General features: G+C 47.0%; 1 protein-coding gene across 4 annotated transcripts in view; it reads left to right on the top strand.

Annotated features, from left to right (window-relative positions):
* KATNIP (katanin interacting protein) overlaps nucleotides 1-15,785 on the top strand; it is a 465,431-nt gene that overhangs the window by 241,373 nt on the left and 208,273 nt on the right. For all 4 annotated transcript variants that reach the window (XM_063934229.1, XM_063934228.1, XM_063934227.1 and 1 more), the window contains exon 14: nucleotides 8,132-8,269. In XM_063934229.1, coding sequence (XP_063790299.1) covers nucleotides 8,132-8,269 — 138 coding nt within the window. The remainder of the gene's footprint in view (nucleotides 1-8,131; nucleotides 8,270-15,785) is intronic.

Raw genomic sequence — 15,785 nt, forward strand, 5'->3', positions numbered from 1 at the left:
GATTTAAGTTATTGTTTTTATCGTCTGATTACTAACATGACATTTTTGTGTGTGTTTGGATAACAAATATGGAATATTTTCCCTTTGGATTACAGAAAGATAATTCCCGTGATTCACGTCATAAGGCCTCGTCCCTGTTACATGAGGATGCAGTTTGCTTCATCACCTTGCAGTAGGGGCTTAATGATGTAAATCACATAACTATCGACGGGGAGATCAGAGTGGCTGAAAGGGGCAAATCTGTATTTATTTTAGAAACCAATTACACTTTTGCCTTCATTATCTTGCAGGCATTAGACAGATAAAAGCTGTTTATAAATATGCGGAGTAGTGGCAGTAGGTATGCTCTTTTTAACAATATTTTTTAGGGGTTTCCCATTTGTTTAAAGTAATTACGGAATGTGTAATGTCAGTGATGGTTATTATGTGGTAATGTTATTGATGACATAATTCAGACCAATGATGGATAGTGGATGGCCCTGGGGCCACATGTGGCTCTCCAAGCCTTCACTTGCAGCCCCCAGCTCCTTCCTGATTGGTTGATATGTTTGTTTGCTTTAGCTTTGAATGCCTGTATAAAAGGCCTGCCAATATAATTTCTCTTACGTCCTAGAGGATGCTGGGGTCCATATGAGTACCATGGGGTATATACGGGTCCACCAGGAGCCATGGGCACTTTAAGACTTTAATAGTGTGGGCTGGCTCCTCCCTCTATGCCCCTCGTACCAGACTCAGTTTAGAAAATGTGCCCGGAGGAGCCACTCACAGCTAGGGGAGCTCCTAGAACTTCTTTGGGTTTTTTTGTTTTTTTTTAAGAGTAATAAGGCACAGGGAAGCTGCTGGCAACAGCCTCCCTGCTTCGTGGCACTTAGGGGGGGAGTAGTGTCCAACCTTCTGAGGTTAATGGCCACTATCTCTGCTGACAGGACACTGAGCTACTGAGGGTGATGATCGTTAGCCCCCGACGCGACCGCTCACTCCCGCAGCATGCCGACACCCCCTAACAGAGCCAGAAGATCGAGGTGGTGAGTGTGTCACCAGTGACCCGACAAGCAGGGAGCCGGTGTGCATGGCGGCTACAGGGTTGGAGCGCAGTACTAACACTGCGCTCCGGAAGGCTCAGCGATACAGGTGCGGCACTGTGTGGAGCGCTCTAGGCCAGCGCAATACCCTTACAACTGGTCACTCACGCTATCAGGGGCTTCGGTAATGCTGCTAGTGCCATTACCTCAGGCCAGTATAAATATTCAAAGTGCGGAAAGACGCGCCATGTTTGGGGGCGGAGTTTCTCCTCAGAGTGGACCCAGCAGCTCACCAGCGCCATTTTCTCCCTGCAGAGCCACACTCTGAGACGCTGACAGGGAGCGCTGACCCTCCACGACTCCAGCTATCCTGTGCGGTACTAAGGGGGTTGTAGAAGGGGGCGGGGGGGACTGTCTATTAACTGTGTAGTCCTATTAAGGGTACACAGTCAGCGCCAGGCAATTATTCTATAACTGCCTACTGAGGTGCTGTGTGTGCTGGCTTCAAGCTCTGTGTTTCTCTAAAGGTACTTGGGGGAATCTGTGGCTGACACTTTCGTGTGTGTGTGTGTGTGTGTGTGTGTGTGTATATATGCAACTTTCTCACATAACCATGTCCAGGGACTCTGTGTCTTGTGCAGCAGAATATGTATTATCTCCAGAGGAATCCATTCCATGTACACAGGAATGTAATATTTTGTCTCAGCCTTCTGAATCCGAGCCCCAGTGGGTAGCTTCTATTAAGGGAATGATATCCCAGATTTCTACTGGGATTGCGCATTATGAGATGGAATCACAGATTTTAAAACAATCTGTGGAGGTTTTGTCTGGTTCTGTCCCCACTACCTCAAAATCCCCTGGTGTATCCAAGAAACGTGTGCTTGCTCAGATTATGCAAGTCGACACGGACACCGAGTCTGACACGGCAGAGGGTGATGCGGATATGCTTGTGGTTGAGGCTTCCTTGGCAAGAGGAGTGCATCTCATGATTAAGGCTATTAGGGATGTGTTACACATTACTGACAAACCACCTGAACAGGTAGAGGAGGCTTACTTTACGGACAATAAGAAAGCCTCCCTGACCTTCCTTGCGTCTAAGGAATTAAACGCATTATTTGAAAAATCCAGAGAAAAAATTCCAGATCCCAAAGAGATTTCTTGTGGCTTTTCCTTTCCCTGAGGATGATAGGAAAAAGTGGGAAAACCCACCTATAGTAGATGCTTCTGTATCTAGGCTGTCTAAAAAGGTTGTTTTACCTGTCCCTGGGTCTACCGCTTTGAATGAACCGGCAGACCGCAAGATTGAAACTACGCTCAAATCCATATACACTGCTTCAGGAGTGGCGTTAAGGCCCACTATTGCCTGTGCATGGATTTCTAAAGCCATAGTAAAGTGGTCAGGCACATTACTAGAGGACTTAGATTCTATGGATAGAAGTGACATTAAATTGTTTTTACGTAACATACAGGATTCAGCGGGTTTCATGGTGGAGGACATGAAGGAACTGGGTAATCTGACTGCAAGGACATCTTCCATGGCTGTCTCAGCACGCAGGGGACTCTGGCTACGCTAATGGTCTGCAGAAGCGGAATCCAGGAGAAGTGTGGAGAAACTACCCTTCACAGGTCAGGCTCTATTTGGGGAAGCATTGGATGCGTGGATTTCCACGGCAACCGCTGGTAAGTCAACCTTTCTTCCTTCAGCCTCTCAGACGACGAAGAAATCTTTTTCTACGTCCTGTATGCAGTCCTTTTCTGTCTGCAAAAGCTAAAAAGTCCAAGACTCCTACCTCTTTCTTCAGAGGTGGGCGGAAAAAAAAAAAAAAAAAAAAAACGGCACTTGAAGGTTCCCAAGACCAGAAACCTGCCTCTGTGTCCTCAAAATCCTCAGCATGACGGTGGACCTCCCTGCCTGGAGAACGGGCAGGTGGTGGGAGTGAGGCTCAGACGTCTCAGTCACGTCTGGGTAACGTCCAGTCTGGATCCCTGGGTACAGGATATTGTGTCCCAGGGGTACAGACTGGAGTTTCAAGAGCTCCCACCCCATAGGTTCTTCAAATCAGGCTTGCCAGCTTTGCTGACAGAAAGGGCTATCTTTCAGGAAGCCATTCAAAAATTGGAAAGGTCAGCTGTAATTGTTCCAGTTCCACTTCATCTGGTAAACCAGAGTTACTATTCAAACCTATTTGTGGTACCGAAACCGGATGGTTCAGTCAGGCCAATTTTGAACCTGAAGTCGATAAACCCTTATCTGAGGGAATTCAAGTTCAAAATGGAGTCTCTGAGAGCAGTGATCTCAGGGCTGGAGGAGGGAGAGTTTCTGGTGTCCTTAGACATCGAGGATGCGTACCTCCGCATTCCGATTTGTCCGCCACACCAGGCTTATCTCAGATTTGCACTGTTGGACTCTCACTACCAGTTCCAGGCACTGCTGTACAGCCTTTCCACAGCACCGGGGGAATTCACCAAGGTGATGGCAGAGATGATGATTCTCCTCCGCAGGCAGGGGGTGAATATAATTCCTTATCTGGGCGATCTGCTGATAAAGGCATCTTCCAGGGAGAGGTTGTTGCAGTCCATTGCTCTCACGACTCGACTGCTCAGGGAACATGGATGGATCCTGAATCTTCCCAAGTCACATTTGGATGCAAAAAGGAGATTGTCTTTCCTGGGGATGATCCTCGACACGGAAGTGCAGAGGGTATTTCTACCGGTGGAGAAAGCGTTGGTGATCCAAACTATGGTCCAGGATGTCTTGAAGCCTTCCCGGGTATCGGTTCATCAGTGCATTCGCCTTCTGGGGAAGATGGTTGCCTCCTTCGAGGCTCTTCAGTACGGAAGATTTCATGCACGGTCCTTCCAATGGTATCCGTTCAGATGGTCGACCATGTTATGGTCGACAGTCATTAGGTTGACCACTATTGGTCGACATGGACACATGGTCGACACATGAAAATGTCGACATGAGTTTTTTTTTAAAAACTTTTCCATACTTTACGATCCAAGTGGACTACGATTGGGAACGGTAATCTGTGCCGAGCGCAGCTGTAGTGGAGCGAGGCACCTTGCGCGAAGCATGGCGAGGGGACGTGGTGCACTAATTTGGGGTTCCCCGTCACTACGCAAAAAATAACACAAAAAAGTAAAAAAAAAACTCATGTCGACCTCTTCATGTGTCGACCTTTCATATGTCGACCATTTTCATTTGTCGACCATGTGTCCATGTCGACCAATAGTGGTTCGACCTACTGACTGTCGACCATAACATGGTCGACCATCTGAATGGATACCGTTGGAAGGACCGTGCATGAAATCTTCCGTACTGAAGAGCCTCGTAGGAGGCAACCATCTTCCCCAGAAGGCGAATGCACTGATGAACCGATACCCGGGAAGGCTTCAAGACATCCTGGACCATAATTTGGATCACCAACGCTTTCTCCACCGGTAGAAATACCCTCTACATGGTCGACCATTCATACCGGAACCCTTCCAACTGGATCTCCTGGACAAGTGGTCAGGGTCTCATCTGCACAGGCACCAGAAGATACGTCTGTTGCCAAAAGCCAGGATTTCACTCCTGAGGTGGCTACGATTGTCTCACCTTCTAGAACTGGATCCTTCTAACCACGGATGCAAGTCTCAAAGGTTGGGGCGCAGTCATCCAAGGGGAAACCTTCCAAGGAAGGTGGTCAAGTCTGGAATCTATTCTTCCAATCAACATTCTGGAACTGAGGGCCGTGTACAATGGTCTTCTACAAGCGACACATCTTCTACAAGATCGGGCCATTCAGGTGCAGTCGGACAATGTAACGACGGTGGCATAAATCAACAGGGCGGAACGAAGAGCAGAGCTGCAATGTCAGAGTTGGCGCTGTTGGCAATCTTCATTCCGGGAGTAGACAACTGGGAAGTGGACTTCCTCAGCAGACACGATCTCCATCCAGGAGAATGGGGCCTCCATCCGGAGGTGTTCACGGAAGTGACATATCTTTGGGGTGTACCTCAAATAGATATGATGGCCTCCCATCTCAACAAGAAGCTTCGGAGGTATTGTACCAGGTTAAGAGACCCACAAGCAGTGGCGGTGGACGCCCTGGTAACTTCGTTGGTGTTCCAGTCAGTGTACGTGTTTCCTCCACTTCCACTCATTCCAAGGATTCTAAAACTTGTAAAGAGAACAAGAGTTCAGGCAATCCTCATTGCTCCGGACTAGCCAAGAAGGGCTTGGTAAGCGAATCTTCTGGATCTACTGCTGGAAGACCCGAGGCCTCTTTCTCTTCGGGAGGACCTTCTGCAACAGGGGCTGTTCGCTTATCAAGACTTACCACGGCCACATTTGACGGCACGGAGGTTGAACGCCAGATATTAGCTCAGAATGGCATTTTGAACAAGGGCCCTCATTCCGAGTTGTTCGCTCGCAAGTGAATTTTAGCAGATTTGCTCATGCTAAGCCGCCGCCTACTGGGAGTGAATCTTAGCATCTTAAAATTGCGAACGATGTATTCGCAATATTGCGATTACACACCTCGTAGCAGTTTCTGAGTAGCTTCAGACTTACTCGGCATCTGCGATCATTTCAGTGCTTGTCGTTCCTGGTTTGACGTCACAAACACACCCAGCGTTCGCCCAGACACTCCCCCGTTTCTCCAGCCACTCCTGCGTTTTTTCCGTAAACGGTAGCGTTTTTTCCCACACGCCCATAAAACGGCCTGTTTCCGCCCAGTAACACCCATTTCCTGTCAATCACATTACGATCGCCAGAACGATGAAAAAGCCGTGAGTAAAATTCCTAACTGCATAGCAAATTTACTTGGCGCAGTCGCAGTGCGGACATTGCGCATGCGCATTAAGCGGAAAATCACTGCGATGCGAAGATTTTTACCGAGCGAACAACTCGGAATGAGGGCCAAGGTTATTCCTACCCTGATACAGGCTCGGAAAGGAGTAACGTCTGAACATTATCATCGCATTTGGAAAAAGTATGTATCTTGGTGTGAATCCAAGAAGTTTCCTACGGTGGAGTTTCAACTGGGACGGTTTCTCCTCTTCCTGCAAGCAGGTGTGGATATGGGCCTGAGTTTGGGATCCATAAAGGTCCAGATTTTGGCCTTATCCATTTTCTTCCAGAAACAACTGGCTTCCCTCCCTGAGGTATAGACTTTCTTGAAAGGGATTTTGCACATCCAGCCTCCCTTTGTGCCACCTATGGCACCCTGGGATCTTAATGTGGTGTTACAGTTCTTCCAATCGGTTTGGTTCGAGGAGGTTGAGGTCAGGTTTCTCATGTGGAAGGCTGTCACTTTGTTAGCCATAGCTTCTGCTCGACGTGTGTCGGAGTTGGGGGCTTTGTCTTGTAAAATCCCCTACTTAATCTTCCATGAAGATAGAGCTGAGCTCTGGACACGTCAGCAGTTCCTTCCCGAAGGTTGTGTCGGCTTTTCATATCAACCAACCTATTGTGGTGCCAGTTGCTACTGACTCCTCAATTTCGTCAAAGTCCTTGGATGTTGTAAGGGCTCTGAAAATCTTTGTGAAGAGGACTGCGCGTCACAGAAAATAGGACTCTCTGTTTGTCCTGTATGATCCCAAGAAAATTGGGTGTCCTGCGTCTAAGCAGACTATCTCTCGCTGGATCAGGGTCACTATCCAGCATGCATAATCTACGGCAGGATTGCCATGTCCCAAATCTGTTAAGGCCTACTCTACTCGTAAGGTGGGTTCTTCCTGGGCGGCTGCCCGGGGTGTCTCGGCTTTACAGCTTTGCCGAGCGTCTACTTGGTCTGGGTCGAACACGTTTGTTAAGTTCTACAAGTTCGATACTTTGGCTACTGAAGACCTAAGGTTTGGTCAATTGGTTCTGCAGGAGCCTCCGCTCTCCCTCCCGTTCTGGGAGCTTTGGTACATCCCCATGGTACTAATATAGACCCCAGCATCCTCTAGGACGTAAGAGAAAATAGGATTTTAATTACCTACCAGTAAATCCTTTTCTCGTAGTCCGTAGAGGATGCTGGGCGCCTGTCCAGCGCTTCGTGATCCTGCAGTGGTTACTTGGTTCAATACTGCGTTGTTCTTGGTTAAGTACTGTTTTGTTACTTGTTTAAGTATTCTTGTTCAGCAGTTGCTGAGTTTTCAAGCTGGTTATCTTGGTTTGCCTTGTATGTGTGAGCTGGTGTGGATCTTGCCACTATCTGTGTAAAGTCCTTCTCTTAAAGTTGTCCGTCTCCTCGGGCACTGAGTCTGGTAGGAGGGGTATAGAGGGAGTAGCCAGCCCACACTATTAAAGTCTTAAAGTGCCCATGGCTCCTGGTGGACCTGTCTATACCCCATGGTACTAATATGGACCCCAGCATCCTCTACGAACTACGAGAAAAGGATTTACCGGTAGGTAATTAAAATCCTATTATTACAGTACTGAAATTAAGTGTATGAATTTCCTACAGTATAACTGAATTACTTTAGACTATGGTGGATCAGTTTAGTCCTTGTGCCCCTTTTTTTTTGATTGGATGAAATGCAAGGTTAAAAAATCATTGGGGATGGGGGGGATTTAAGGTTATTTGTATAATTTGCTGTATTTTGAACTTTGGACACAAGCTGCTTTTAAAAAAAATATTTTTAAATAGTTCATATGACTGACTGAATCAAGTATTGTTACTGAATATCGCCCAGGATTATTTTTTCCAGCGTTCTGTGACACAGTGCTACTGCTATCCTGTACAATTGATGAATTCTCACTATCTGTTCCCTTTCTGTCTGCTGTATTCTGTACTTTAATTGAACATGTAGATTTGTGCATTGTAAACTGAAATAACCGTAGTTACTTGGCACTTTGTCATCATAAATGTAGTTATAGGTTCTGTCATTACAAGAATAAGATGTGCTGGTGCTCTCATTTATTTTTGTATGCCCATGGCCACTTCTGCAGTCCCAGGTTGGCTTTTCCACAAGCAGTGACAGTAATGTGTATTTAAAAATCTATTGCTCCCTGTACAGCTCTCTTCTGTGTCTCACATTGTACTTTTCACATATCCACATATATACACATTATTTTAATATGTAAAAGAATGCAAATAAATACCCACCTTGACTCAAAGCAATTGCTTCTGCAGACTACAAAGGAATGTTTCATGTGGATGTGCCCTTTCCACCCTCCTGTGCAGCTTTACTTTGTTATCCGAAATCCTACTAGGTCATGTGAGTTTGACATATGCAAGATGAAGATTTGGAATTACAACAAGACGCTCAGTGTAAGTAGTTACAGCTAATTATCTGACCCACGCTCTCTCTATGTAGAACATAACAATGTAAATAATATACCGCATAATCAGATTAAATCTAAAATCATTTATTAGTAATACAGTTCTTTATATAATTGTATTCTGATTATCTACAAGACTTTAATCAAAAGGTAAGTAAACGTCTTTTCTCTACACAAGAGCTTTATGTCTTTTGCTAAATTGTTGTTTAATGTTAGACAGTTTTATATTATGTGTTATTGTAAATAGTGTTCCTTTAAATAATGTAATACAGTAGATATGTTGTGCAATGAAGGAATATATAAGTGATTTGGGGTACTGAGAGATTTGCTGAGAATGCCACATGAAATCCCAGTGTCTGCTCCTGGTGACCTTAGATCAGGGACAGACAGTCTCTCTCTGAGCCTCAGGCATCTCTACCTGTAAAACTGTGATGTTCACTCAAATGAAACTTTTGTCTGCAAACTGAAATATTCAATACTGTCTTCTGCACCATAAACATTATCTATAATATATAGTAGAATGTTTTATATGTAATAAATATACCATTCTTGGGTGTGCGGTCACACTCTGATATATGCACTCTTTGGTGTGTGTCGTGACATACGAGCCCGAGTGCATTCAACCACGCAAGGCATGCGTATATCAGAAGTGACCGCACACCTAAGAGTGGTACTGTATATCAATCTTAGAAAATGTAGGGTAAAACAGATACAGAATAGGCAGAAAAATAGTCCTGTTCAAGCGATGTGCTGCTGTCAGTGAGGGAGTGATGTGCTTCTGTCAGTTGGGGAGTGATGTTCTGCTATCAGTGAGGGAGTGATGTGCTGTTGTCAGTGAGAGAGTGATGTGCTGCTGTCAGTAAGGGAGTGATGTGCTGCTGTTAGTGAGGCAGGGATGTGCTGTCTGCTGTCAGTGAGGGGGTGATGTGCTGCTGTCAGTGAGGGAATGATGGGCTGCTGTTAGTGAGAAGACAAAACTACTACTACTACTACTACTATTACTACTACTACTACTACTACTACTATGCATAGTCATACTGAAGTAGAACACATTATATATAGTTCTGCAGTGGGGTACACTGGTATTCCACAGGTCACTAACAGGTGGGGCTGCACTAGGCAGCCCTTGAAAGAGTTTTTTAGACGACTTCAAGGGCCGCAGCACTTTCTATGTCTTTATGACATGCTGTGCTGCGGCTCCATCACCTCCCTCAGCGGCGCTGCATACTCCCGCGGCCGGGTTCTCGGGTACTTGCAGCGGAGACGCACCGGTTTTCAGGCACACCAACGCTATCACTCTCCAGGATCGCGTGGCTGCACTAAAGGGAGGAGGTCAGAGGGTCCCCCAGGTGGGACCTGCCGGTAAATCGCAATCCGGTCGCGGTCCCAGGAGACGGACCGCGCTGCTGGTGTGGACACTGTTTCGCACAGGGACCCCACTATATCCACCAGGGCAAGGAGCAAAGGTCATATTTACTAAAATCCATTTCTAATAGGCTCCATAGTACCCGGTGGTGAAGTCCAGCAGAGGGGATAAGGTGCTGACCTGTAGCCCCTCCCCCAGCTCCGGGCGCCATCTACTGCAGGTGTTCCAGCCCTGGAGATGCCGTTCTCTCTCCCTCACTCCCTGAGAGAGATTTTTGGCGACATTACATAGCTGGGCCGATCTCCGGGACTGCTGGGCACTGTGTCCTCTGTAAAGCCGCCTGTATCATCAGCGCTGTGCATTTACAGACACTTAAGTATTCTACATGTCATTTTAGACAGTGTTAGTTAAGAACAAGTGTACTGCTATCTGAATATTTAGTACAAGTATTCTGTGATATACATCCAGTGTTTACTGTGCATTGTTATATCTGTATACATACATTGCTATATGTAATTTACTAGTCCAGTGCAGTTTTATTGTTTGTACAGTATGTAATAATTCCTTAATTGTACCTGTGACTGAGTGTGCCTGTAGCTGTGTGGATTCCATTCTTGTGTATCACACATTTTGCTATCACTATATTCTGTACCCTGGGGGCTAGGTGCGTCAGGGTCTCATATAATATATAGTGCTACACAGGGTATACTGTTTTGTATTTCTCACCGTGTTTTTCAGTCACCCTACACCACTTAAATCCTCTCTTTGTGCTCTGTGTTTACTGTCATATAACACAGGGGATTATATGCTGGTTTTCTGTTTGGCTGGCTATATTGTACTGTTACGCCCTAAGGCTACATCCCATGCAATGTCTGCTACACAGGGCGGGTCAACCGCGGATGCTCCTGCATCAGGCAGTGCTGTCGTCACGGATTCACCAGTGGGGGAAGTGTTAGCTGCTGGTTCAGGCGCTGGGTGTCATACATCTCCCACTTCGCCTGCTGCACCTGTGGCCAATCAGGACCCACCTTACGCCCCCTGTGGGACCTCCTGTGCCAATACAGCCACATATTGTCCCTGTAGTTAATCCGCCATGGGCGGATACTCTGTCTACCCAGTTACAGCAATTAAATCAGTCTTTGGGTAGACAAAAGTCCACCCCACGCCTCTCTGGGGCCAAGGGGTCAACTACGCCGGCCATTTCTTCCTCACAATCCACTAATATTTCGGCTAATTCTTCCGATGAGGATGGGGAATATACTGATCCATCAGACACTGATACAGTTGCTTCTGATGAGGAATCTGCAACCCAGGTTGATGTTCCTGACCTTGTGGAGGCTGATTCTCCAAATTGATGATGACATTGAGCCTCCTATTACATCTAAGAAACCTGATAAGTTTAAACGTCAGAAGGTTGCTAAAGTAGTTTTACCACATTCTGACCTCTTATTTGACATACGTCAGGAATCCTGGTCATCTCCAGGAAAGACGTTTTCACCGTCTAAAAAGATGCTAGCTCGATATCCTATTCCTGCGGAGTTGTGCAACAAGTGGGAAACTCCATCGCCGGTGGACTCTCATGTCGCCCGTCTTGTGGTGTCCTCTACTCTACCTGTCACCACTATCACCTCACTGAAGGAACTGACAGATAAGCGTGTGGAGGGATGCCTGAAGTCTATTTACACTTTTACCGGTGCTGTACATAGACCCACTATTGCTGCCTCTTGGGCAGCTAAAGGAACTGAAGCATGGGTTCAGGCAATTGAGGAGGAGCTACCTCAGGATTTTTCTGACACTGCCAGACAATATCTGTCTTATATTACCACAGCCTCTCACTATATTCACGAAGCGGCCTCTGATGCAGGGGTCATGGCGGCCAAGGCTTCTACCATGTCTATCCTGGCTCACCAGATTCTGTGGTTGAGGTCCTGGAAAGTGGACCTGGACTCTAAAAAGACCTTGGAGGTACTCCCTTTCAAGGGAGACATCCTATTTGGGGAAGATCTGAATAAGATTGTGACTGACTTGGCAACGGCCAAGACTGCGTTTCTCCCAAGTACTAATCCTTCTGCTCAGAAGGCTAAGAGTACCACTTTTCGTTCCTTTCGACCTCCAAGTAAAGCAAAAGGTCAGGCATACCCAAGACAGGCTCGTACTTCCAAAACCGCTAAGCCCAAATCTAAACAATCCTGGGCCACCCGTATGCCTGCTTCCAGACAAGACAAGTCTGCTGCATGATGGGGCGGGCCTCCCACTGAGGGGACCCCAGGGTGAGAGGCCAATTTCTGCAGTTCACCCAGGCCTGGTTAAGGGCCACTTCAGATGCCTGGGTATGGGAAGTTGTCTCTCACGGGTATGTGATCTCTTTCAAGAGACATCCCCCTCGCCAGTTCTGTTCAACAGTTATCCCCTCGGATCTGTTGAAAGCGCAAGCACTACACTGGGTTGTACAATCCCTCCTGGAAACAGGAGTGGTAGTACCGGCCTATCCTCAACCTCAAATCATTGAACAAGTTTGTGAGAGTGTCCAAATTCCGTATAGAAACTCTGCGCTCTATTCTGCTGGCCATGGAATCCTAGGACTATATGGTATCCCTGGACATACAAGATGCTTACCTGCACATACCTATTGCCATTTCACATCAGCAGTATCTGCGGTTTGCTATTGGCAATCTTTATTTTCAGTTCCAGGCTCTACCATTTGGACTGGCCACGGCACCTCAGATTTTTACCAAAGTCATGGCCGTGATGACGGCTTTCCTCCTTCGTCAGGGAATCGGGATTCTGCCGTATCTGGATGACTTGCTGATTCTGGCGAACTCCCAAGATGTCCTCTTCAGTCAACTGGAGATGTCGGTCCAATTCCTACAAGCCCACGGGTGGCTCACCAATTGGACACACACAACCAAAGACTGTTTCTGTCTCCGGAGAAGGTCTTGAAACTTCAGGAAAAGATCAGATGCTTTCTTACACTCGGCGATGCAAGTACTAAGCCTCATGGTGTCTGCTTTCGACGTGGTAGCGTATGCTCAATTTCATTACCACCCTCTACAGAGGTTAATCCTTTCCAAATCGGACAGCCTGCCTCATCGGATCAGGTCTCAAATGATCTCCTTGACTCCGGAGGTCCGTCTGTCACTGAGCTAGTGGCTACAGTACCAGCAATTGAGCAGGGGTCATCCCTTCTGGATCTCCAAATGTGTCCTCCTAACGACGGATGCCAGTCTGAGGGGTTGGGGCGCGGTGTTGGAGCAACACTCTCTCCAGGGTCGTTGGACCAGGGAGGAATCTCTCCTCCCGATAAACATTCTGGAATTGCGGGCAGTGTTCAATGCGTTGACACTGGCCCTGCCTCTGGTACAGAACAGGCCTGTTCAAGTACAGTCAAAAAATGCCACCACGGTGGCATACATAAATCATCAAGGTAGCACTCGAAGCCGCATGGCAATGATGGAAGTGTCAAAAATCCTCCAATGGGTGGAACACCATCTGCCTGCCATATCGGCAGTGTTCATTCTGGGAGTCCTCAACTGGGAAGCGGACTTCCTCAGTCGTCAGGACGTGCACGCCGGAGAGTGGAGCCTTCATCCAGAAGTCTTTCAACTCCTAGTGGACAAGTGGGGCCTACCAGATGTAGACCTGATGGCATCTCGACACAATCACAAGGTTCCGGTCTTCGAAGCAAGAACAAGGGATCCTCAAGCAGCGTTCATGGATGCACTGGCAATTCCATGGAACTTTTGGCTGCCATACGTGTTTCTCCAGTGTCACTCCTGCCCAGGGTGATTTGGAAGTTCAAGCAAGAAGGAGGCATACTACTTCTAGTCTCTCCAGCATGGCCCAGACGGCATTGGTTCTCAGACCTGTAGGGTCTCTCGATAGAGCATCCTCTTCTACTTCCTCAATGCCCAGTCCTCCTCGTTCAGGGCCCTTGTGTCTATCTGGACCTGGCCAGACTGGCTTTGATGGCGTGGCTCTTGATGCATCATTGCTGAGAGCAAAAGGTTTCTCTGAGAGGCGGTCATTTAAACTATGTTGAAAGCCCGTAAACCAGCTTAGGCTCGGATTTATTACAGGGTCTAGAATTCTTACTTCACATGGTGTGCTACTAAGAATTATGATGGATATACTTTCAAAACTTCCAGACTTTTGGCTTTTCTCCAACAAGGCCTAGACTTGGGCCTTCGTCTGGCCTTCCTCAAGGTTCATATATCAGCCTTGTCAGTGTGGTTTCAGAGAAAAATTGGGTCTCTTCCTGACGTTCACACTTTCACTCAGGGTGTTCTATGGATTCAGCCTCCCTATGTCCCTCCTGTGGCTCCATGGGATCTGTCTGTCATCTTAAATGCCCTGCAAGAGTCTCCATTTGAACCTCTTGAGTCTGTGGACCTTAAATGCCTTACGCTTAAGGTCATATTTCTGTTGGCTATTGCCTCTGCTAGGAGGGTATTGGACTTAAGCGCTTTGTCCTGTCGACCACCCTTTCTGATTTTTCACCGTGACCGGGCTGTTCTTCGAACCCGCCCTGGTTATCTGCCTAAGGTAGTATCATCTTTTCACCTTAACCAGGAGATTGTGGTTCCGGTCTTCATCTCTTCAGGTCTGTCCTCCAAAGAAAGATTTTTGGATGTGGTACGGGCTCTCCATGTTTATGTGGAAAGGACTGCCTCTATCAGGAGGTCAGATTCCCTTTTTGTACTTTTGGGTTTTCACAAATGTGGCTGGCCTGCGAATAAGCAAACCTTGGGCAGATGGATTAGAATGGTGATTGCACAAGCTTATGCGCAGGCTGGGCTCCCAGCTCCTGCTGCTATCAAGGCCCATTCTACTTGGTCGGTTGGACCTTCTTGGTCGGCCCGCTGTGGTGCTTCCGCAGAACAATTGTGCTAGGCAGCTACGTGGTCCTCTGTGAACACGTTCATCAGGTTCTATGCCTCCCAGGATGCTTCCTTTGGACGCCGGGTTCTTGTGCCCGCTACGGTGCGTTCCATCCCATGAGGAACTGCTTTAGGACATCCCCGATGTTATTCCCTGTGGAATACCAGTGTACTTCACAGCAGAAAAGGAGATTTATGGTAGTATTACCATTGTTAAATCTCTTTCTGCGAGGTACACTGGATACCCATAGAGTAGGTGCAGTGCATCCTGGGAACATTCAAAGCTTTAGCCTGTTGGTGCCTTGGATGAATATCCAACTATACACCCCGATGTTATTCCCTGTGGAATCCAGTGTACCTCGCAGAAAGAGATTTAACAGTGCTAAGTCTACCATAAAATCTCCTTTTATATAAGGATTAAATACGTAATCCCACCGGGCGGAATGCCGACTGTCAGTTTCCCGTCAGCGGCATCCAGCCCGGCAGAATGAAGGCTGCAGGGCGAGCGATGCAAGTCCCCTTGCGAGCTCGCTGCATCGCCACAGGTTCAATTCCCACTCCATGGGTGTCATGGACACCAACGAGTGGAATTAGCTCCTATGCGCCGGTATTCCAGCTGTTGGCATTGCCGACCGGTGGGATTCCGGCATCGGTATTCTTACCGCCAGGATCCCGACAGCCAGCAAATTGAACGGATCCCGAAACAACTACTACTATTTCTACTACCACTATGCAAATACACACTGAAGTAGGACACAGTAGCAGAGTCTAGCATATTTGACCAATACACTGCACCATAAATTTACATTCTGCCAAACTGTTCAAAGCACTCTAGGCATTTTAATTTGGAAATAAGCGCATTAAAATCATTTTATTTTCTCTTTTGAAGGAAATAAATATACAGTAGTATAACTGCTGTAATTACTGTATGATTTTTGCAGCCTTCCCCTATGTTTCCTCAAATAATCAAATGACACAAAGCAGCCCAAACAATATCTTGGTCAACACTATAATTTTTTTAGTTGTTGTTTCTCCTATCTGTTTTCCACTCCCTTCCACATCACATAGAACCAGAGCTCGCATACCTGTAGAGCACATATTCAGAGTTGCACGCAAGTCACACATAATTGCACTGCAAGCACAGATCTAAATGTGTATATATTCCTGTATGCACAGTTTCACGCATTAGTGTGACCACACCAGCCCTGTCCATACACTTGTTCAAATAACCATCCTTGTTATCGCCACACACTTGCAGCATT

The sequence above is a fragment of the Pseudophryne corroboree genome, chromosome 7 (genome assembly GCF_028390025.1).
Source record: "Pseudophryne corroboree isolate aPseCor3 chromosome 7, aPseCor3.hap2, whole genome shotgun sequence".
NCBI lineage: Eukaryota > Metazoa > Chordata > Amphibia > Anura > Myobatrachidae > Pseudophryne > Pseudophryne corroboree.